This window comes from Cheilinus undulatus, linkage group 12 (genome assembly GCF_018320785.1).
Source record: "Cheilinus undulatus linkage group 12, ASM1832078v1, whole genome shotgun sequence".
In the NCBI taxonomy this organism is placed as follows: Eukaryota; Metazoa; Chordata; class Actinopteri; order Labriformes; family Labridae; genus Cheilinus; species Cheilinus undulatus.
Window position 1 is genome coordinate 33,477,547 of NC_054876.1, and position 23,447 is coordinate 33,500,993.

At 37.8% G+C, this 23,447-nt stretch overlaps 1 protein-coding gene across 1 annotated transcript; it reads left to right on the forward strand.

Moving 5' to 3' along the window:
- Positions 1-638: 638 nt before the first annotated feature.
- LOC121519112 (multidrug and toxin extrusion protein 1-like) lies at positions 639-15,668 on the forward strand. The gene is made up of 16 exons (XM_041801904.1): positions 639-848; positions 4,170-4,271; positions 4,431-4,499; positions 4,603-4,751; positions 6,060-6,102; positions 6,237-6,281; positions 6,393-6,490; positions 9,470-9,567; positions 10,062-10,243; positions 12,578-12,686; positions 12,830-12,905; positions 13,142-13,211; positions 13,306-13,438; positions 13,514-13,608; positions 15,291-15,354; positions 15,439-15,668. Exons 1-16 carry the CDS (start codon positions 663-665, stop codon positions 15,666-15,668), a joined length of 1,749 nt encoding a protein of 582 aa, XP_041657838.1. The 5' UTR covers positions 639-662.
- The last annotated feature ends 7,779 nt before the right edge of the window (positions 15,669-23,447 follow it).

Below are 23,447 nucleotides of genomic sequence, written 5' to 3' on the forward strand. Positions count from 1 at the left end.
TGTCCCCCAAAAGGGTGTTCTCCGCTGCAGTGTCACATCATCCGCAAAAGCCAATACAGGTGGGACAACTGCACCCACTTTCACTTGCTGGACCCCCTCACTTTAACTGTGTCACAAACTCCATACATGTTTCTCTCCACCCCATTTTTAGAGCACTTTTAGTCAAACCAAATCTGCTTTCTCAGTTGTTTGCCACATTTGCTTTTCCACAATAAGAGGATATTTAAAGAGAGGAAGTATTTTTCTTTGGTAGTCTCAGGTAAAAGGGGGCTCCTAGCTTTCACAATAAAAGCCTGTCAGCTCCACAGCATGTTTGTTGATGCAACATTATTTTCCAGGGAAAACAGGTTGGGAATCACTGATTGAAATAAATAAGAATGTATGAAGACATCTGTATGTATTTTTGAAGGTTTAAGTTTTGCAAGGTAAAAGTTTTTACAGCTTGTTCTGGTTTGTTGCAGAGTTATGATTAGGTCAGCCTCAGTACACTGTAAATACACACTCTCAAAGACAGAGAGCAAGGTGGGCGGACATTGCCTTGGTTATTGATTATTTTCAAGGTAATTGGTTATTGATTTACTCCCTGCATTCTTGTCTGCGTTTGAGGGGAATTGTAGTCAGTTTCAGGTTGAGTTCTGTTTTCTGCCAAATCTCATTTCAGCATGGAAGATTTATACACAAAAGCTGCAACAAGAGGAGTAAATGGACATACCAAAACAGATGAACCCCCTCCTGCGGCTCCCAGTGTTGACTCATGCTGCAGATCCTGGCTCAGACAGATGACACTCTTGGTACCTGCAGACTACAAGAATGAAACTGTTCGATTTTTAAAACTCGCTGGACCAGTGGTAAGACTGTGTTAAGATGTGACAGTTAACAGAAGTCTAATCTGAATCAGATTAAAACCACATGCTGAATGATTGAGTGCTTTTATATTAGAGTGGTTGGGCTTAAAAGCAGAGGACAGGAACAGGATCAATATACAGACCGGGAAGGCAGGATTAATTAGTGGCTTAACCTAAGACTCAAAAGAAATGATTGTGAAGCAATCGAACCTCAAGAGTGCTGTGAATAGCATGGATCATCCCATTTTTCCATTTTCAGTGATCTTCTGCTGCAGTTACTAAATGGGAGCACCACAGATTAATTAAGAAAAGGTGCACAGCGCCATCATGGCTTTAAAATCTAAGCCTACAGTTTACTTTTTGCTGTTGCTTTTTGTTTTCTGAGCTAAGTGGAGAGGAGGAGCTGTGGTAGGCTATGGTCAGCTAACAAAGCTAAGCAGTGATTCCCTGTGGTTGTTCAATAGCTGGCAAGTTAGCTAGTTATTAAGCTAAGCTAACAACCAACCGTGATGAACCTGGATATCGATACCTGCCTATTAGTGCCATTATAGAAATTCACTCATGCTTCAAGGTTGCTTCAGGCTTCAGTGAAATGCTTAGGTGCTAATGACTACATGGTAAGCTATTGTTGTTTTCAAATAACTAAAGATTGAGAGGCATCTGGACGCAGCCTGTTACTGTGAGACATAGTATCTGTCAACAGAAATACACAATCAAAATAAAATCAGATAAGAGTTTCTGTTAGGTTAGGATAAGTTTAAAGGTAAGAGTTAGTTAAAAGTTGAAAACCTGACCTGCAAAACTTAATTACAAAATATTTAATAAAGCAGAGTCAACAGTCTGCTTACAGGGAAAAAAGCTTGTCCTAAATGAAAACATTCTCACTTAGCAAACAAGGCTTATGTAGATCCATTAGTTGCTTAGGCTACCTAGATAAAACAGCTAAAAGCTTGTAAAGCTCAGTGAAAACAATACCAACAAAATCAATATTTGTTTCGTAAGCTACATAGCTACATTATCAATAAAAATAGCTATCTATAGTTAGCACCTTATATAGCTCAATTGCTAAAGCTGATATCGTTGCACTTGCTTACACACATGTTCACAACATAGCTAGCGTAGCTTTAGCAAAAGCTAACGGAGCTAAAGCAAAACAGGCCTATTCATGGTTTACCCCCAGGGTAGACCTCTGAATGTGGTCCCTGTTTTATTTGTGAAATGTTCCTTTGGTTTATAATGATTGCAAAGTGGTTATTTAATAAGCTTTCAAAAAAATCTAAAACTAGAAGTATGTCACTAGAGTACTAGAGTCCGGCACCAGATTGGGTGCCTGCAGGTACCCGATGGGTGCCTGTTGATAATGATCAGCTACGATCAGCTAATTTTTTTCAGGTATGGGCACAGGTAAAAATAAAGTGGTAGCAATGAAAACAAAGCAAGAAAAATCATAGGCTATGTGACAATGATTACTATTATTATTTTGTATCTAAATAAGCAAATACTGTCAAGAATTAGTTCCTTGAAATCTTGGCGTAGTTTTAGGCACATTTTTTCTCTGTTTAACAGACGTATGTATTCATTGATGAGTGTGTATTAATGTGTTTAAGAGAAGGGAAAGGTGCTGCAGTAGGCTCATATACTGCTATTTATCTTTGTGCATGACGTGCACAGGCCTGAATATCGGAGAATGTACAGTAGCAGCAGCTAAAAAAATAGAACACTTAAAACAAAAGTGATGTATACATTGTATGCATACATTGTGTTAAATTGTGGCGGGGCGCTCCATTATTGACGGGTACAGGCAGATATGGGCATTAAATAGGGAAAAATTACAGATAATTGTTCAGGTCTCTATTCTGAGCACTACAGGTGGATACAGGTTTGCAAATTGGACCCATGGACTCTATGCTGTACTGGAAAATGATGGCATTACTTAAATTGCAAGTAGAATATTTCTTACTGTGAGAGGGGGCATCTGAGATGTTTGGTCTCAAGAAGTTGAGAACAACCTGAAGCAGCTGAGGTGATATCAGCAGAAAGCTAGCTGCCTCCATCTGCCCCTCAGAACTATTACAACCTTTAATATGGACTGTTTTAAGCCCTGATGTAGGCCATGCAAACAGGTAAACTGTATAAAAACAGACCCTTGGTACTGTTTTCATTGATAAGGGAAAAAGAGCAGAGGTGTTTCGTATTAGGCTCTAACAGGAGCGATTTTAGAGTCAGAATTTTAGTTGGTGGCTTTACTCCTGATGATATTTAGATATCTTTTAGTTTTACTCCAAAAATCTAGTTTTTCTTAATTGAACATGCTGTTTTTACAAATTGAATTCTGAATGACATTAATGTTTTTATTATATTGTTGAAAAAATTGAATTTACCTGCCTCCAAAAGATCAGCACCTTTACCTGCCTGATGACATCACCATCAAATCGTCCCCTGTAGGTCTGAAATGGTCTTTCAAAAGAGCAGGTGGTCAGGGTGTTCTGTGGAAACTGGATAGACACCTGTCAACCTGTTGAATACTAATGTAGGATAATTGATAATTTTGAATTTGGGGCTATGTCAAGATGGAAAAAGTTTCAGATTGTTGTTAATTTTTTATATTAAGGTAAGGTGTACAGGCAGGTTTTTGATTAATAGCTCAGGTATTTAACAAAACAGTTAAATAATACTCATTAAGCCCTTGGAGAGGTCTTGTGAGTCACCAATTACAGAGAGGACTCGCAATTGTACCAAAATTGAGTCATCATTGAAATGATTAAATATCTTAAGTGAAAATCATCGACTTGTGCATGCATAAATATAGCTGATGTAAGAAAAAGCTATTTCAAACATTTTTTCAATATATTGTTGGAATAAATGCATTTTTTGTGTCTCCTTTTGAGGAAATTACAGCTTTGTGAAGGAGAAAAACAGTTTGCCCATTCAGAGAACCTCACACATATCCATTTTTCACTGACCCCTATTCATCGCACAAATCCAGGACTTTAAAGACGAGGACATTTAATTTTCCTTTTGTGTAAACCTTTTTATGCCAAAGGCTTTCAAAAACCTACACCAGCAATCATTGGACCTTTTCAGCTGAAAGGAGAGGTAGTAAAAGACGCTTAGAAACACAAAGGAGCTTCAGCAAAACCAAATCCGAACACGTCAGCGCCAAAAGGAGCTTTTTTCCTTCCTTAAGGCCTTTTAAAACAATCTCAACAACCTTGATCAGTGACTCCAATGTTGCTTTTTTAGTTCAACACTTGTTTCTTGTTCAGAGAAATCCATTTGAGTTTTATAGTTCTGACAATGAGCGAGCATGATTTTGTTTTTCAGTTCATTTCACAGTTGATGAGCTTCCTGATCGGCTTTGTCAGCATGGTGTTCTGCGGTCACCTGGGGAAAACTGAGCTGGCAGGAGTGGCGTTAGCAATAGCGGTGAGTAATCTTGCCAATTTCTGTCTTTAAATGCTTTGTTTACAAGGATCACTGCTCAGTTTTTGTCAGAGCAATACTTTAGATTTACTTTTCAATGTATTTGAACATTAACACCAAACTGTCATCTCTTCTTGATTGAAATGCGTCATTCCATCACAGGTAATAAACATCACAGGTATTTCCATTGGCTGTGGTTTGGCGTCAGCATGTGACACTCTCATATCTCAGGTACTCTTTTAGACATCTACTGCTGTGTTCACACTGCTCTTTCTGATTAGTTTTTCATGACGCAGAGCATTTTTATTTTCCATTTTTGACGCATTTCCTGCAGACTTATGGGAGTGGCAACTTGAAACGTGTAGGAGTGATACTGCAAAGGGGAATTCTGATCCTCCTTTTAGCCTGTTTCCCCTGCTGGGCTGTCCTTATTAACACTCAGCCCATTCTGCTGGCTATCAGACAGAGTGCAGACGTGGCCAGGTAAGCCCTGTTACTTCAGAAATCATCGCAAATTACAAATTACTGCCCTCATCTTGCTCTTTGTCCCTGCTACTTTCTCCTCCATCAGCCTCATCTTGCTTTCTGTTCCTGCTTTCTTCTCCTCCTCCATCCTCAGCTTGATTATCCCTCTGCTTTGTCTCCTCCACCATCCTCATCTTGACCTCTCTCCCTGCTTTTTCCCCTCCACCATCCTCATCTTGATCTCTATCCCTGCTTCTTCTCCTTTTAGTCATCCTCATCTTGCTCTCTGTTCCTGCTTTCTTCTCTTACAAATATCCTCTTCTTGCTTTCCGTCCCTGCTTTCTTCATCTCCACTATCATGTTGAGCTCTATCCCTGCTTTTTTCCTCCTCCACCATCCTTATCTTGCTTTATGCCCCTGCTTTCTTCTCCTCCATCATTCTTATCTTGTTTTCTCCTCCTGGTTTCTTCTCCTCCATCATCCTCATCTTGCTTTCCGTCCCTTCTTTCTTCTCTACCACTATCCTCATCTTTGTCTCTGGCCGAGCCTTCTTCTCAACCATCCTCATCTTGATCTCTATCCCTGCTTCTTCTCCTCCACCATCCTCATCTTCATCTCGACTCCTGCTTTTTTCTCCTCCACCATTCTGCTCTTGCTTTCTGTTCCTGCTTTACTTCCCTTCACCCTCTACATCTTGCTCTCTGTCACTGGTATCTTCTCCTTCATCATCCTCATCTTACTCTGTGTCCCTTTTTTTCCTTCCCCTCCACCATCCCGACCTTGCTTTCTGCCTCTTCTTTTTTGATTCTGGTGCACTCATCTCACTCTGGAAAGATCTTTTTGAAGAGCTTGTTCCCCTCAGTCTGCCTCATTTCTCTTTCTGTTCTTTCTTTTTTCTTTTGGGCACCTGATTTCAAGTGTGTAAGCGGCATCACTCCTCAGTCACCTTTTTCCTCTCCTCTGGGCTCTGCTCTCTTGTGCAGTGCCAGGGAGGACTATTTTGAAGGGAGGAGGGGCCCCTATCATTTTTTATTATGTCTCTGTATTTGATACAGATTTTAGTCTTTAAAACAATTCATTTACCCATTTTTAAAATAATTAGGGCACTGATTAGTAAGACAAAAAACAAAAATGAATAAAAACACTTCATTTCAGGCTTCTCAGTTTTAAAAGTTAAAAAGGTAAGACGTCCCTGTGAGTGGAAACTTGGAGCAGAGTTGCACTTGTATGTTTTAAAAAAGAAAAATAAATACTTTTGAATGATTTACATGAACTTCATGTTATCCATAAGGTTGAAATGTACTAACCTTTCTCTGTTTGCCAAAGACTATCCCAGCTGTATGTGAAGATATTTATGCCTGCCCTACCAGTGAGTTCTGCTACTTCCATTTTCTAATTGTGCTTTTTAATTCTACTCAATGTAATTCACCGTACTGAATAGGTGTTGTGATGCATTATTGATCTGATTCATTCCATTAATTTCCTCCTTGGCTGCCTCTCCAGGCTGCGTTCATGTACCAGCTGCAGGGGAGGTATCTGCAGAATCAGGTATGTTTAATGACTGGTGTAAAACAAGTCATGAGTAATGCCATGTTATAATTACCATTGAAAGAAGCATGTACTGCAAAAGTAAGATCTAAAGAAGGAGTATTTTCACAGGGCATCATATGGCCTCAGGTGATTGCTGGAGCAGTGGGGAATGTTTTAAATGCAATCAACAACTACGCCTTCCTCACTGTCCTGGATATGGGGGTAGTGTGAGTATGCCCACATACGATAAATGAATGTTTGATCCATGTCTGTAACTGGTTGTTAGACCAGTGGTGTATATCCACCAAGCAGTGTGATTTGGTTCAGTAAACAATGGGCCTCATTCAACCAATATTGTGCTGAGATTTTTCTTAAATATGTTCTTAAGAAAGCTTCTAAAAACAACCTATGTTGGATACATGACATGTTCTTAAACTGCTGAATTAGTCACACCTGTGTTCTTAAAATGATGAATGTCAAGTGCTTCCTTAGTGCTCTCCTCATTAGCATAGAGAAACAGTCCTTTCATGCCCATATAAGGACTTGAGACTGCAGGGCAGTGTGCAAACACAGAGGGTACATTGGAGTGAGAGGAGAAGAAGAAGCAAGATGTCAGTGAAGTTCATATTAAAATAAACTTTATAAACAATCACAATACTTTGATAGAGAAGGATGCTATCCAGATGGACTGAAGAGGGTGTGCACACATACATGTGTGTGTTTTAATTAAATGTCTAATAATGAAACTATATGTGCTAAATTATAAATTCATAATTTGGCATTTTTGCAACAAAGATCAAACACTGCATGTTTTAATTAATGCTTGACTATATGAAGTCAGCAATTATTGTGCATTTTTTATTATATAGAAGTTTTAAATTGAAAAAGGTGCAGCAAAATAAATTTAGAAATTCTATTTTATTGTGTTATTCTTCATTTAGCACATTTGAGTATAAAATGGGCTGATCCACTTCTATACAGTACCAATCCAGTTACAGATATGAATTCAGATTTTTTTTTTTTTTAATCATAATTAAAAAATTTTTTGGTGGTTTTATGTGTAATACCACCAAAAACATCACTTTAAATGTATAAAACGTATTATTCCCAATAAATGTATTTAAACTTTATACAAGTTTCACCTAGAAAAAGGAAGCAGCAACAAATGTAATGTTTTCAAATTGTATACTTGAATCTTATAGTCCATAAAAAATTAAAATGCATAATAAATAGATATAGAAATATATGAAACTCTTTAAATAAATAAATCACTTTTATTAAACGAAATAGAATATACAGTACTGTCTTAGGATGTGGTTCTGGCTGTCATTGCACTCTTGGAGTCATTTTGGTTGGCCAACCACTCCTGGGAGGTTCACCACTGTTCCCACTTTTCTCAATTTGTGGATAATGGCTCTGACTGTGGTTCGCTGGAGTCCCAAAGCCTTGGAAACAGCTTTGTAACCTTTTCCAGGCTAATAGATTTCAGTCACTTTGTTTCTCATTTCTTCTTGAATTTCTTTGGATCATGGCATGATGCGTTTCTTTTTGAGATCTTGTAGCCTACTTCACTTTTCTGACAGCTTCTATTAAAGTGATTTCTTGATTCAACAAAGCTGGTGATAATCAGGCCTGGGTGTGGCCAGTGAAATTGACCTCAGCTTTCCAAGAACTGTGGTTAATCACAGTTAACTCGTGATTTAACAAGGGGGGCTATGACTTTTTCCACACAGGGCCAGATAGGTTTTGATATTTTTCCCCCCTTAAAAAATTAAATAATCATTCAGGCACTGCATTTTCTATTTACTTGGGTTGTCTCTGTGAAATATTAAAATTGGTTTGATGATCCGAAACATTTAAGTGTGATAATTAGCAAAAAAGCCAGGAATCAGAAAGGGGGCAAATACTTTTTCATGGCACTGTACATCAAACAATTGCTGATCTAATTGATCTTAGCTGTCACTGCTTTTAATTATATAATTTTGTTTTAGTGTCTTAATTATTTTATTAAAATCACTGCAAACAGCTTTATGAATGTTGAACTTCTTGTTTAATGTTTTGTCCCCTTGACTGCTATTCCCTCTTGATGATGTTTTTATTTGTCTTATTGTTGTCTGTACCTCGGCACCATTGTAAATGAGGGTTCTCCCTCAATGTGTTTTCCGAGGATTTAAATAAATAAAATCAATGAATTTAAGGACTATTGCAGCAGTAAAGAACAAATGTAAAGTTTTTAGACTAAAAAATTCACCAAGATGCAAGCTGCTAGTGAAAATACTTTACTGGTGTGGATGTTAACAAAAGCATTCAAGGAAAAGAACAACTACAGACTTTGATTTTGAAGGATTTCTCAGAAGTACCACTTTTTTTTTTTTTTTACAACACATGCACGCTACTGCAAGCAAGTTCACGGTCCAGCAAAAAAAAAACATCAGAAATTGGATCCGTGGCATGGATAGACACTGTCCCATGTCTGATATAGAAATAACAAATATCAGATCTGATAATGGATTTGGTCTGGCCCAACTCTACATTTGAGTGCTGATGAGTGCAAAATTCAACATTTTATCCTGACATATCAGCGCTCCAATATTTGCACGAGCGTTCTGGAGTGTTGGTAGATAAATCACAGATAAGAAAACTTTGGTGAATGAGGCCACCTGAGCTTAGTTGCTTTTCCTCAGCTGATAGCCATCCAGCTTTGCTTGTGATGAAGAAGAGATTTTTTTTTTTTTTTTTTTTTAACAGATCCAGATTATTTGGTTCAGCTCAGTTACAAGTTCTAGTGTTTAGTGTTCCAAACACATCACTGCTTGATCTGATCTGGCGTTTCAATCTAACCAGTACCCCACAAGGTCTATTTTCTTAATAGCATATTACTGTTTACTCTAAAAGCTTGTTTATGACAAAATTACAGAGGAAAATCTCTTCAGCTCAGTACAATCATGATGTATAATTTGTTTTCCATTATTACCACTGTTGCACAGGAATATGATAGATGCGCTTGATACCCAACAGAGGAGTGCTAAAAATATAGGACATACAAATCAGTTATTTTGGTACCTTTCACAATTTCAGACAGCAGAATTGCAAATAACTGCTTTCAGTACCAAACCAATCCAGAAACAGCTTTTCATTGCAGTGATTGTCAATGTTTGTTTTTGTTTTCTTTTTGTTATATCGGCTCATGTATTAAACCACTGCAGTGGATCTGCCGCTGCCAATGCCATCTCTCAGTACACCTTGGCTGTCTTCTTGTTTGTCTACATCGTCTCCAGAGGGCTGCACAAAGCCACATGGGGGGGTAAGTTAACCCTTGCTTCATTTGCCCTGTAAATGCATAGTGTTTTCTGACAATTGCTTTTTACATGATCAAGATCTCTGCTGTGGACTATGTTTAAAAAAAAAAAATTTGTTTATTCAGAGCGCTGATAATCCCTTTATTTGACACACACCCTTCAGCAGTAATTTTAGGTGTTGAGATAAAAATGTAGATACAAACAGCCTTCCCCTGATGGCCGTTTTTTTTTTTTTTTTTGCTTTTGTAGTTGGACGCATCATTGTGAGTTTCAGTCTATTTCATAACCAGCTAAAAACTCCTTAATGAGACAAATCAGCATGATAGCATAGTTAACGTTAGCATTTAGTTGATAAAAACAACTAAGAATAGGTTTTTTTTTTATCAGTCAGATAAAGAGGAATGTTTTCCCTTTGTATATTAAAAATTAGACAGTGAATTGAAATGGCAGTATAACATGTTCTAATTTGTATTCATGCTTTTTAATATACTGTACCTAGGTTGGTCAAGAGACTGCCTTCAGGAGTGGGGTCCTTTCCTCCACCTGGCCCTCCCCAGCATGTTGATGTATTGTCTGGAATGGTGGCTGTATGAGATCGCTGGCTTTCTGGCAGGCCTCATCAGTGAGGTGGAGTTAGGAGCTCAGTCCATAGTTTATGAAGTGGCTGCTATTGTTTACATGGTAACTGTCATGTACATTTTATTTTGTAGTCTCTTCAATGCTTAACCCAGTGGTTCCCAACTTAGGGTCCAGGCACCCCTAGAGGGCCGCGGGACTCTGTCTTCTCTGACATTTTCAAAATTAGATGTATATGAATATTTTCTAAAACCATGATAAGAAACAGTATGTATTAGGGCCAACCTAAAAGATTTTTAAGAAGAAGCAAAGCTGTTTATTTATGCAAAAAAAGTTTTTATTTAGTTTTTTTTTTTTTTTTTGAGACTTTTAAGCCATATATTCACAAGAAATTAAACTCAGAATTTAGAGATTAAAAGTCTGAAATTTACAAGAAAACATTTGAAACATCTAAGTTTAAAAACTCTTAAATCTTGACAATAGAAATTCGAAAATTTTAAGTTTTTATGTTCATAAACTTACAACAGTGGAAGGTTAAAAATGTACAAGAAAAAGCAAAACAGCAAACAATGATTGGATTTTTGACTTTATAATATCAAAAATTCTTTGTCTTGGGGTTCATGGACATTTACCACTTTTAAAGTAAAGAAAATATCCCCTCGTAAATGAACAACTTTTTTTTTTATTTTTATTAACAGATCCTCTTTAATATATTTTTTCTAGAGTGGCCCTAATACACCATTGTAATAATGGATAGTTTATACATAGAACTTTTGTCTAGAACAAGTCTATGTAGGTTCATTATGTTGGGATTTTGTAAATGACAACAATTAAAATTGATGTTTAATTTTTCCAAGTAGGTTATGGGGGTCTTAGCTTTTCTCACATATGAGTAGGGGGGCCCTAAGGAAAAAGGTTGGGAACCACTACCTTAAGCCATAGAGGGTATGTAAGTCATTTTGCTGCTTTTTTGGTCCTTATTATTATTACTTTGTCTGCATTAATAACATACATTTTGGAGGGTACGGTTTTTCAACTGAATTTCTAAACTTTAATACCAGAACCTTTCAACCAGAAGGACATGATCAATACTGAGCTCTGTACACTTTTTATATACTCCAAGGGTGTTTGTGAGCAAAATAACCCCATAGCCAATGAAGTAAAAAAAAACATACATTTTATATTAAGCTCTCATTCATAACTCATTCATTGCTTCAAATTTGGAGTTTTGCAGTTTCCAGAAGGTGACAGTGTTGTTACAATTTATTAAAATGTTAGAATTAAGAAAAAATTAATGCGTAGAAATCAAAGTTGTTGCTCATTATTTGAATAATAAGGGCTGTGATATTCCCCTTCAGGGAAATCCAATTTTCATGTAGCAGGTAAAAAACAGCAGGTTTGTGTTTCATTTATTATTTGATATTCATGATCAGGTCTGATCTTGAGAAATAAAAAATAATGCAAAAAAAAAGTGGGAAAAAATATTGCATAGTAATTTTAATTCTATTTCTACCTGGCGACCATTTTTGGCCATTTGCTTCTCGGTGTAACAATTTATTAAAATCTTACAATTAAAAAAATGCATAAATTCAAAGGTAATTAAATTTATAAAGTAAATTTGCATATATATATATTTTTTTTTTTCATGTTTTTTAATCAGTATTTGATATTAATGATCAGATACTTTGGTAAAATCTTAAAATTAAAATAAATAATCAGGCATTTATTATTATTTTTGCTTATTATTGGCATATTAAAGGCTGTGATAATCTCCTTAAAGGGAATTCAATCTGTATGTAGTCTATGAAAAAACATTTCTTGGATTTTTTTCATTATAAATTCAATTCAATTCAATTCAACTTTATTTATATAGCACATTTAAAACAACCACAGTTGACCAGAGTGCTTCACAGTATAAAACGCAAAATATAAAACAAGAATACATCACTATTAAAAAGTAAAATTTATAAACATAGAACATTATACAGTAGTAGTAAAAGTAACAGTAACATCTAAAATCTAAAATCTGTTGGGATAAAATAACCTCATCCTGAATTGAAAGCCAACAAGAATAGATGAGTTTTTAACAATGATTTAAAATGTGCTAGAGTTTGAGCAGATCTTACATGAAAGGGTCTTTTACACCCTTAGTGTAACCGTCTCTTTTACATTGTCTGAAGGACAGGGCTTTGAACGAATTTTAATTTCAATCCTGTTATATCTCTGAATTTCTTTTGTGAATTAATCACGGGTAATTGACTTCCTGTTTGGATACAGACCTGCTTTTGCTTTCAAAGAAAACAAGGAATTTCTAATAGATCTAAGATTATGTCATGTACTTAACAACAGAAAATAGAACCTGGTATGGATTGAAAAGGGAAATAAGGGAATTTTAAAAAGGTAAATGTCTTTGCTTATTTGCTTTGACACTGTCCCTAGTTTCCAATGGGCTTCTCTGTGGCTGCCAGTGTTCGTGTTGGAAATGCTCTCGGTGCTGGAAACACCGAGCTGGCCAAGCTGTCCAGCAAGGTCTCCTTCATCTGCTCATGTAGGAGTTTCATGTGTAGTCCAGAAAATCTCCAGTCCAAATCTCCATTATTTTGATTTTTAAACTTTTAAATATATGCTGACAGAGGTTTTTATTTCATCTATTTTCATCTAATGAATTTGTATTTCATGTGTTAATTTCAGTTACTTTCTCATGTTTCATTGGAGTTTGTCTTGGTGTCTCTAAGGATGTGATCGGTTACATTTTCACCACAGAGAAGTAAGAAAAGACTAAAATCTAACCAAACATTCCTTGTTTTGTTTTCTTACATCAGAAACATTAACAAGCATGCCATTGCACAGAGAGCTCAGGTCAATGTTTGATTTACTCAGTTTCTTCAACCTCTGAGGGATCTTTGACTCTTCACAGCTAAAAAAGCTGAAAATGTTTACATTTTTTGTAATTTTGTCATGACATGTGCGGTAATTCCTCACTGAAAGCACTTGTTATTTTAGAGACATTATCCAGAGAGTGGCTGAGGTCATGAAGATGTACAGTTTCATCCATGTTGCAGAGGCACTTGCGGTAAGAACCTCTACTCTTAAAACTGCTTTATCTGTATTTGAAGCATAAATAGCCTGACATACTGTCCCTGCTAAACTGTATTTTACCTCCACAGGCTGCAACAGGAGGCATTGTCAGGGGGGCAGGGAAACAAATGGTTGGTGCCGTGTGCAACTTTGTGTGCTTTTACTTTGTTGGGTTCCCTATTGGAGCGTCTCTTATGTTCCCAGTCAAAATGGGCATTTTAGGTGAGAAAAAATATAAATGATGTGAACACATCTCTGTTTAATGTGAAAGACTGCCCACTTTAATTTTCCTGTCAGGGCTGTGGTCGGGATTTTTGATCTGTGTTGGGGTACAAGCCATATTTTTTACCATTTTTCTGTGGAAGCTAAACTGGAAGAAAGCCACTGAAGAGGTAAGCAAATCCACTGATAGTGAATTCATACATTCTAAATGTCTATCCACTAATGTTGTTTTTTTCTGTGCATTTTAAACCAATAAAGTTCAGTGTTCTCAGCGCTCAGTGTCCTAAATGCAAAAACACCCTCTGCATCAACTGTTTTTGTGGCTGCGCTCACAGCACTCTCCATTTAAAACAGTTTACATTTTTGAGCCTGCTGTGTTCATCAGTCTCACTTCTCCTTCACCGACCAATCAAAATCAAAAAGGCAAACAAGGTCCAATGTCAGATAAATCAGGAGGGGGGTCTGAGACAGAAATACACACCAAAACTTTTGAGATAAAACTGAGTTAAACTTCTGTAAAGGGTCGGGGTAAGGTTAGAATACCTTAGGTTAGGATCTATATTATCTACTTAGCTATGTTGGCTTCAATTGCTAAAGCTAATTAAGCTACATTGGCTTATATAGTAACATTAATTACATAGCTAGTGTAGATGTTAACTTTAGCTAAAGCTAACAACGCTACATTGGCTTATATAGTAACATTAATTACATAGCTAGCATAGATGTTTACTTAACTGAAGCTAACTAAGCGAAAGGTAGACCATTCTTTAGGTAGCTACTTCTAAAACGGTTTAATTCTTGATTAGACCATTTTTTCTGTTTTATTTATGAAATGTTGCTTAGTCTGTAGGCTTAATCGGGGTGTAACATTTCCCCCCAGAAACACAAAATTAGAACAAAGCCTTCATTTGAAGAAGCTAAAGGCCAGCTCAGACTACATGAATCCAGGAAGGTTTTTGCCCATCTGCATCGGCACCACAAATATCAATCTTGATTCTGTGCTTTGGGAATGACAAACACTCTTGTACTGGAGCATAATCAACGACTCATCCAAGAAGCCCCAGGCACCATGATTTGACAAGACTAGCATGTTAAAATTTTTCTTGCATTGTTTCTTGCAACTCTAACAACATGAATCCTGATGCCTACCCAGCATTTTTAATCACCATATACCAGAGTAACATTAAACATGTCCCCACTTTTTATCCCTCTGGTGATTTTTGTGTACACACGGTGATTTTCTTGATATCTTATCACAACCATACCTCAAGTTCTATTTGAAGGAGGGGCAGTGTCTTGAACCAACACTTCATTTTGGAGGGTCTTTGAACCTCAGGTTCATCCCTTGCTAGTGAACAAAATATTTCTCGAATGCTTTGGGGGTATTTCTTCAAACTTTGTAAAAATGCCCACTCTGACTCATGGATTAGTTGATTCGATTTTGTAGATCAACGGTTAAGATCACTGGACCTCATGTTCATCCCTTGCTTGTAAGATTTCTGCGAATGACGCTTCCTCAGAAACCATCCTAGCCTTTCTTCTTGACCCACCAACTGTACTTTAGCTGTCTTTTAATTGTATACCCTGCAGAGGCATATAACCACAGGTGGTTGTTCTAGTTGTAACCTAGCAACAGAAAACACTTGTGAGAAGCACTCTTAAACTGAGGTTGGGAGTACTGCCAACATAAAAAGTGCCATAAATGGACATGGACCCCTGCTGATTTTTGGATATGACTGGCACTTACCACTGCAAATTTACACTGAAGTTCTGTTATTAATCTTGCTTCTGTCTTCATGCTTTTTAAAAGGTAAAGCTGAGTTTCATTTCTTTATTTGAATACCTCTAACAGGCACTGATAAGAGCAGGGGTCAAAAATACAAAGAGAAACTCAGTCTTTGGAATTGAAGTCAAAGGTAAAATTTGTTCTCTTACCTACAGTATATTGTTTCACTAAATCAGTGCAGCTGAAGTTAACCACTGTTTAACTCACCACACAGCCCCAGACCCTGATGGGAAACAGGCCCAGGTTGCCAACTGTCAATCTGGTTCCATGAGTGTAGATGAGGGGCCGCTGGAAGCACTCGGTATGGGTCATCAGGCTCCAGATGACACAGCACTGTCAGTCAGGCAGCTGGTGGTGCGACGTGGGCTCGCTGTGCTGCTCATGCTCATCATCCTCGCTGCTGGAGTCTTCATCAGCGAGCTGCTCATCAGGCTGCTTGAATGAGGCAACAAGTGACCGTTATTAGACAAAACAAAGAGATGTGATTCATCAGAGTTCAGATGCACTGAGAGATAAAAAATGCTAAATGACACATTGAACAGATAGAAAAATGAAAATAAGACAGTGTGTTCTTGAAGGTCTGTCTGCACTCAGTTTGCATGAAATTTGAAGGGGGGAAAAGACAGAAAAGGCAGCTGTTCTCTTATCATACTGAGCCAAACTTTAATGTCAAATTTCCATTTCTTACTCCCACTTTTACTGAATTTCAGAGTCACTTATTGTGCATGTATAAAATGTGAATAGATACATTAAAATACTTAATAATTAACAGAACAATGTGCTCTTCAGTCCTGTAATCACAAATTTCTGTGGTTCCTTTGTCTTGAATTGTCTCTAAAACTGCCATGAGAGTCTACTGATTTATGTTTGTTTTGCTGCACCACTGGACATAGGAGAACCTGTTTAGTCATTGCTGAACCCTTCCTAAACAAAACCCCCTCCTGCTTTCTATTAAAAACCAATATCTGCTCATTTAGACTGTACAAAAACCCTCCACCACAGCCCTGGTTTCAGACAAAAACAAAGCTACCGCCCTGGGGTTTTGTTACTTCATTATTGAAACAGGGAAGGGCCATGAAAAGGGCCAGGGTAGATTCTGTGGTGACGTGATTTAAAGAATACTTATGAGCATGGGTTAGCATGTGGAGCAAAGACCCCAACCCTTCAAAGTGACAGGCATAATTCAACAGAGTTCCAGCCAATTGGTGCTAGTAGTCTCACAATTAGTGAAATGGAGATCACCTGAGTGCAGTGAATGGGTCTCAAGTGATTGTAGTATAGAGACACCTGTATCTGGAAGGTCCAGTCACTGGTGAATCGGTATTCAAGGCTACCATTAGACCATGAAGACAAACGAACACTCCAAGTAACTCAGAGAAAAGGCTAATGAAAAGTATAAGTCAGAGGATGAATACAAAAGAAATTCCAAGACACTGAACATCCCCCCAGAGTTCAGTTAAATCAATCATCAAAAATGGAAGGAATATGGCACGTGTAAATCTTCCTAGATCAGGCCTTCCCTGCAAACTGAGTGACCATGCAAAAAGGAGACTAGTGAGAAAGACCACCATGACACCTATGACTACTCTGAAGGAGTAACAGGCTTCAACATCTGAGATGGGGGAGGCTCTGCGTACAACAGCTGTTGCCCAGATTCTTGACCAGTCAAAACTTTATGGGAGAGTGGCAAAGAAAAAGCCACTGTTGAAGAAAACTGATTAAATCTGAACTAGAGTTCACCAGAAGGCATGTTGGACTCTCATCATATCATCACAATCACACCATCCCCACTGTGAAGCACAGTGGTGGCAGCATCATGCTGTTGGGATGCTTCTTGGCAGCTTGCCCTGAAAGGCTTGTAAAGGCAGAAGTTAAAATGAATGCATCAAAGCTCAGTAGCATGAAGAAAACTCGGATCAAATCTTGACTGAGTAAATACTTTGTGTGAGGTCTGGGGCAAATCCCTCAAAGTAATCTTGAGATATCAACAAGCAGGGGATGAACAAAAAATCTAATGATCAAATGTTTATCATCATTTAAAAGGGAAATAAACAGGCTATCCAACAGATTGCATTCTAAGCAAAGGATGAATATGAGGCACAGTAAACTTGACCTTTGACCTATGTTTTTCAAAATCTAACAAATTCATCCTTGGTTTGTGGGAGACATTTGTGAATTTATTTAAGAAAATCCCTCAAAAAAATTATTGAAACGCCTTGTGCAAAAGTTTGACCTTCAACCCCTAAATGCAATCGATTCATTCTTGAGTCATAGTGGACAATTGTGCAAAGCTGGATGTGCAAAACCCCTCAAATTATTTTTGAGATATTGTGTTCAAAATAACAGCCTGGATGCATGGACAGACAGACATCCTGACAACATAACAACTCTGGCCTCAGTCGTAGCCAGAGCAGAGACATCAAAATAACAATGTTTATTATTTATGCTGGGTTTTTTCTCTGTCGTAGGGGAAAGAGGCCTCAATATTCATTTTGTTTAGTTTTATAACCACCTAAAACTCTTCGTAGAAGCACTAAAGTGCAGTTTCCCTCAATGGAAGCCTGTTTAGAGAGCATTTTGTGACATTTTTCTACCTATTTCTTGCCGTCATATAGTTGTATTTGATTGAACACAGACACATTTAGTCATGTTTTGGAAAATCTGAAGGGAAATATGACTTTAAAGAGGCAGCCAGTAAAAAGCACATCTAAATTAATTCTTTATATAGACACACGCTGTGTAAAATTGGCTCCAATCAAGTCACTGACGGGATATATATTCTTCTCTCATATATAGTCTGAATGGGTGCCACATTTAGAAATAGTATGATTAAATGCTATATTTAGGCTGCAGCGCATCCTTGACTGTGAGCTTTCATCATCAAAGAGAGAGGCTGCTCTTTTTTCCTCCGGTTTATTTTTCAGTCCTTTGATCTTTGCTGCCAAATATGACGATAATCAAAGGTCTGTATGCTCACACTGCAACATGCTGTCTGGATGAAGACATGTCAAACTGAGAAAATCAACCTGTTTACCTTGTGCGGGAGCAGATAACTAGCTAGCTCAGGATTCACAGTTTTAGCTCACTAAAAAGAGGCATTGAGCCTGATGACAGCTACCTTTTATGTCTGAAATATTTACATTTATGGCAATAACACCACAATTTAAGCTTATTTGACTAAAGATATGACAAAATTAACACCACTTATTCTTGGAATATTAAGCTGCAGCCTGAGAGTCAATGGGTCAACATGGACATTTTGTTCCAAAAACGACTAATAAGTATGACTCACTCACCAACACCGACCTATTCCTTTGTCATTCGGTTTATACGTCACAACTTCCTGAAGCAGGCCTGACACACTTTTTCTGCTGAGAGCCATATATAGGAAAGTACAAGGATAACTTGGCAACTTTAAAAAGCTCCACTTTTACTGTATTTAAGTTAGTAAAACCAATCCAGTGTAGGTGAATACCTGCCTAGTGCTTGAATATGCTTAAAGTAAATAGCAGCCTACATCACAGCTTTGCTCTGATGGCCAACAATCTCCTCTCAACAGAGAGGAAAGACTCGGCTCATCTCCACATCCAGAGGCAAAACAAAAGCTCACAAAGATGACAAACTTTAGAGGAATGTTGGAGCCTGAAGATTATAGCGTAATATGCTTCATTAATTTAGACTTTAGACAAGGCAGAGCAATTCATGCTTCTTTTTTACTGTCATACAATAATTGTCTTCTCTTCATTCATAAGGGCATTTAGAAGTTCTTAATACTGTGGGTGTCAATTTGTTCAGCATTAACATCATCTTACTAAATTAGCAACTCTCACAGATCGTTCACCTGAAACGTTTTATATCTCAGAATGGAAATACACGCCAAAACTTTCAGAATAAAATCAGATAACACTCGGTTTATGGTTAGGGTAAGGTAAGGGTTAGGTTACCAAAAGTTAAAAAGTTAACCTGCAAAACCTAAATACAATAAGCTTCGTACTTACATTATCTACATAGCTAAGTTAGCTTTAGCTATGTTTGCTCAACCTCACATTTCTAAAGCTTACTTAGCATTAGATAGCACAACTATGTAGCTAACATAGCTATGATCAAAGAGCAGCTATGTAAGCTATTTAGATACATAAGCTTTAGCTATGCTGCTCAAGCTCACACTGTTGAGGCTAACTTAGCTTCATTGGTTTATGCATTAATCGTAATTAAGTAGCTAGTGTAGCTATATTAGCTTAGTTAAAGCTAATTTGAGCCATAGTTCAGGTTACTACTTCTGAAATAGCTCTATACACAATTTAATTTTGGATTAGACCTCTGACTTTTTCTATCTTTTATTTATAAAATGTTGCTTAGTCTGTAATGTTTGCAATGTTGTTATTTCATAAATGTTACTGTCACGCTGTGTTTATGAATAAATTTGCATTTAAAAAAAATCTTAAATTGGAAGTATGTTGTACCATCAAATTACAGCCCCCCCTTTCTGAAAAACACTATATTGCCAAAAGTATTCACTCACCCATCCAAATAATTGAAATCAGGTGTTCCAATCACTTCCATGGCCACAGGTGTATAAAATCAAGCACCTAGGCATTCAGACTGTTTCTACAAACATTTGTGAAAGAATGGGTCGCTCTCAGGAGCTCAGTGAATTCCAGCGTGGTACTGTGATAGGATGCCACCTGTGCAACAAGTCCAGTCGTGAAATTTCCTGGCTCCTAAATATTCCAGAGCCAACTGTCAATGGTGTTATAACAGATTGGAAGCGACTGGGAACGACAGCAACTCAGCCACGAGGTGGTAGACCACGTAAAATGATGAAGCGGGGTCAGCAGATGCTGAGGGGCATAGTGCGCAGAGGTCTGCAACTTTCTGCAGAGTCAATAGCTACAGACCTCCAACTTCATGTGGCCTTCACAATACCTCAAGAACAGTGCATATAGAGCTTCATGGAATGGGTTTCCATGGCTGAGCAGCTGCATCCAAGCCATACATCACCAAGTGCAATGCAAAGCGTTGGATGCAGAGGTGTAAAGCACACCGCCACTGGACTCTAGAGCAGTGCAGACACGTTCTCTGGAGTGACGAATAGTGCTTCTCCATCTGGCAATCTGATGGACGAGTCTGGGTTTAATGGTTGCCAGGATATATTTGCAGGTGAGCAAATACTTTTGGCAATATAGTGTATATGGGTTCTGAGTGGTTGTCAGAGATGAACAGTCTACAGATAGACCCCTCTTGAATTAACACAGCTGCACAGCACCTCCTAATGTGAAACACACAGAACAGCACAATACAGTCAAGCACAAGCTTCATGCTCTAATGTTTGTCATAATTCAGTCTAGTTTAGAGTTTGCTGTGGGCCAATTACAAATGCACCATGGGCCACAGTTAGCCCTAGGACTATTCTTTTGACACCAATGTCCTAGAGGCTGTCGAACATTTTAAAAGATGGTGCAGTCAGAAACCACACTTCCTTTGTTGGTATCTTACCGAAGAGAAAGTTGTGGTCATTTTAATTCAAGCTTTGCAGACTAAAGTGGGATATGTTTAAATAAACTCTGATCTACAGATTACATTTTGTTGCTATTTTACTCATCTCCTTCATGATGTTTTGAAAATGGGAATAGTTTGTCAGTGGTAGAAGGCGCTGACTCTTTCTGGCTTTGTTTCAGTATGAAATCTAAATTGAATATTATCACCAATAATAAAAAAGAAAATTGAAGCCATTCAAAAAATGTTGTTAAAACCAATTGCAGAGGGTCTAAACTAAATTTCTAGAGATTCACAGCACACAACCTGTCATTTCTCTCTGCAGCATACCTACAGTCAATCAGCATCACAATTACATGTGTTTCTGTGACTAAAAGCAGCACTACTTGTTGGTCAATGTAAAAAATGATGGCTCCATCAAGGTCTTTCATCTGAGCAGATTTGTTGCTAACTGCTGCATGGAGGATGAGTGCTACCAGTGTTACCAATAACTGAGCATATCTTAACCTACATTAGATTAATTTTACCTTCTTTAATATCAAGGTGAGGTATATGAAAGTGGCCCCACCATCCCTATATATTACTGTATGTGGCCCCCAGTGAATAAAGTTTGGACAATCCTGCTTTATAACATATCACATATAGGGCTTCTTGATACAAGACTTGCATTGGTAACGTTAAAATAAAATTTTAAAAAGTTTTGCAGTGTTACACTTGATCTTTTATAGCCCTTTTTCTAACTGATCCAAGTGCCTTTTACACTGCAGGTCTCATTCACCCATTCACACATTTATATGCTGATGGTAAAGGCTGTTTTGTAAAGTGTCCATCAGTTATGACTCAAAACATTCATATACATTCACACCTCACAGCAGTGGGAGCTTATTTCAGACTGGGTCTTGCCCTGGGCCACTCTGACATGTGGCTGCAGGAGCAGATCATCTACACCTCTACATCTAAAGTTTACATGAAGGCACTGTCCTGACACTCACCATCCACTCCACCCTCCTTACTAACACCCAGCACTGCTTACAACACACTGACGTTTGCAACAGTCCTTTAAAAAGTATATTCGGAAATGTATTGTTATCTAACATGTAAATCAGGCTTGATTCATACGTGGTGACATCGTCATGAGCTTCAGTCTCGCTCATCAGTGCAGACACATCCTCGGGCTCCTCACAGAGACTGTAATCTTTGCCCGCTCACCTCCAGAAAATGCAATCAGTGGCATGCTGAGGCATCATTAACAAGTGGCTGTGTGAAGATCTGCCATCACTAATGTTAGACTCAAACTTGTGATACAGTACTCCTTACAAATCTCTTATTAACTTAATGGTTGAGTCTTGTGTAGCACTAAAGTGTACCCAGGATTAAGCTGATTTACAGCCCCTGTGAGAAAAAAACATAACACATAATTTAAAAAAAGGGTGTTTTATCTGGGTGGGACCAATTTGTCAGTCCTGATATATGTGTCTGAACTATTCAGGACCATTCAGTTCTTTAGAGAAGGAGTTTTTTCATCATTGTCTGTATAAAGAGATGGATGTCATAAGTAACCCCCAGTGTCAAAAAAGGAAGCCAGTTAAGCAAGCCAGAAAGCTCCAAAAAATGAGGAATCTTAAAGGAGCCCGTGCTTGTTTCTATATTCGCTGGTAATTAGAGTCAACATTTTGCAGCTAATTGTTGTTGGTCTCCATACCACCTCCCCAGAAACCAGTGGGCAGTGTCACTGAGCCCACATCCATGTTTTAATGGTCAAACCTTTCACTACATGGTGTTTTACCCTCAGTAGATGCTGCCAGTCTGTGCAGTGATCCACAAGCAAAGCACACCGAAGGGCTAATTGCTCCATCTCAGTCAATCTCTGCAGCTCCTCTGCAAACACTGTGGTCCATCTTTGGCGTGCACCACTCCGATCGAGATACGTGCCAGGTCTACTTTCAGAGGAGGCCACTACCAAAACATTTCAATCTACGTAGAGACAATCAATCCAAACAGGAGGAAGTACGTAGCATCCGGTCAATTTCAAAATACAACACAATGCACAGATTCATCACTCTATGTCTCATCCTGTGGTGCACTTAACAGGTCATGATTCAGTCTGAGGGACACAGAGCTAACATGACACCATGGACAAAGAAAATTTGATTTTTTGGGGTGAAAACCACACATTCTGCCCAGAAAACAAAAACCTTAACTTCCTTCTGTCCTCACACATGGTTTAAACAAAGGAATCTGTTCTGTTGTTGACTGTACTGTCATGCCTTTAAAAAGTATTCACCCCCTTGGATGTTTTACCCTTTTCCTGATTTCCTAAATCAACCATGGTCAATATAATTTGGCTTTTTAACAAAAAACAAAACAAAACAAAACAAAAAAACCTTTAATTTCAAAGTAGGGCTGGGCGATATGGCCAGAAATTGATATCTTGATATATTTTTGCTATATCCCAAAACGATATATATCGCGATATTTTGAAATGGCCTCTCAGTAGCTGTATTTAATTCGGCCCCAAATGACATTAGTTTGGTGATAAAAATAGACTGTTCTATTGCATTTTTAATAAAATTGTTTGCAGAAAGTAAAAATCAATATGAAGTCAAATTTAGCAGTTTTATTTTGAAAAGGACTTCATTCAATCTTTTTCTAATAAATCAAAAACACATAAATCATGAAATACTTCTTTTACAGCGTAAAATGGTTGTTTTCCTCATTAAGGGTGAA

Bases quoted from the DNA above. Each gene is read 5' to 3' on its own strand.
- LOC121519112 (XM_041801904.1), top strand. From the start codon at position 663: ATGGAAGATTTATACACAAAAGCTGCAACAAGAGGAGTAAATGGACAT. The intron at 10,244-12,577 runs GTAACTGTCATG...CACTGTCCCTAG, and splicing joins TGGCTGCTATTGTTTACATG to TTTCCAATGGGCTTCTCTGT. The intron at 12,687-12,829 runs GTAGGAGTTTCA...TGTTAATTTCAG, and splicing joins GGTCTCCTTCATCTGCTCAT to TTACTTTCTCATGTTTCATT.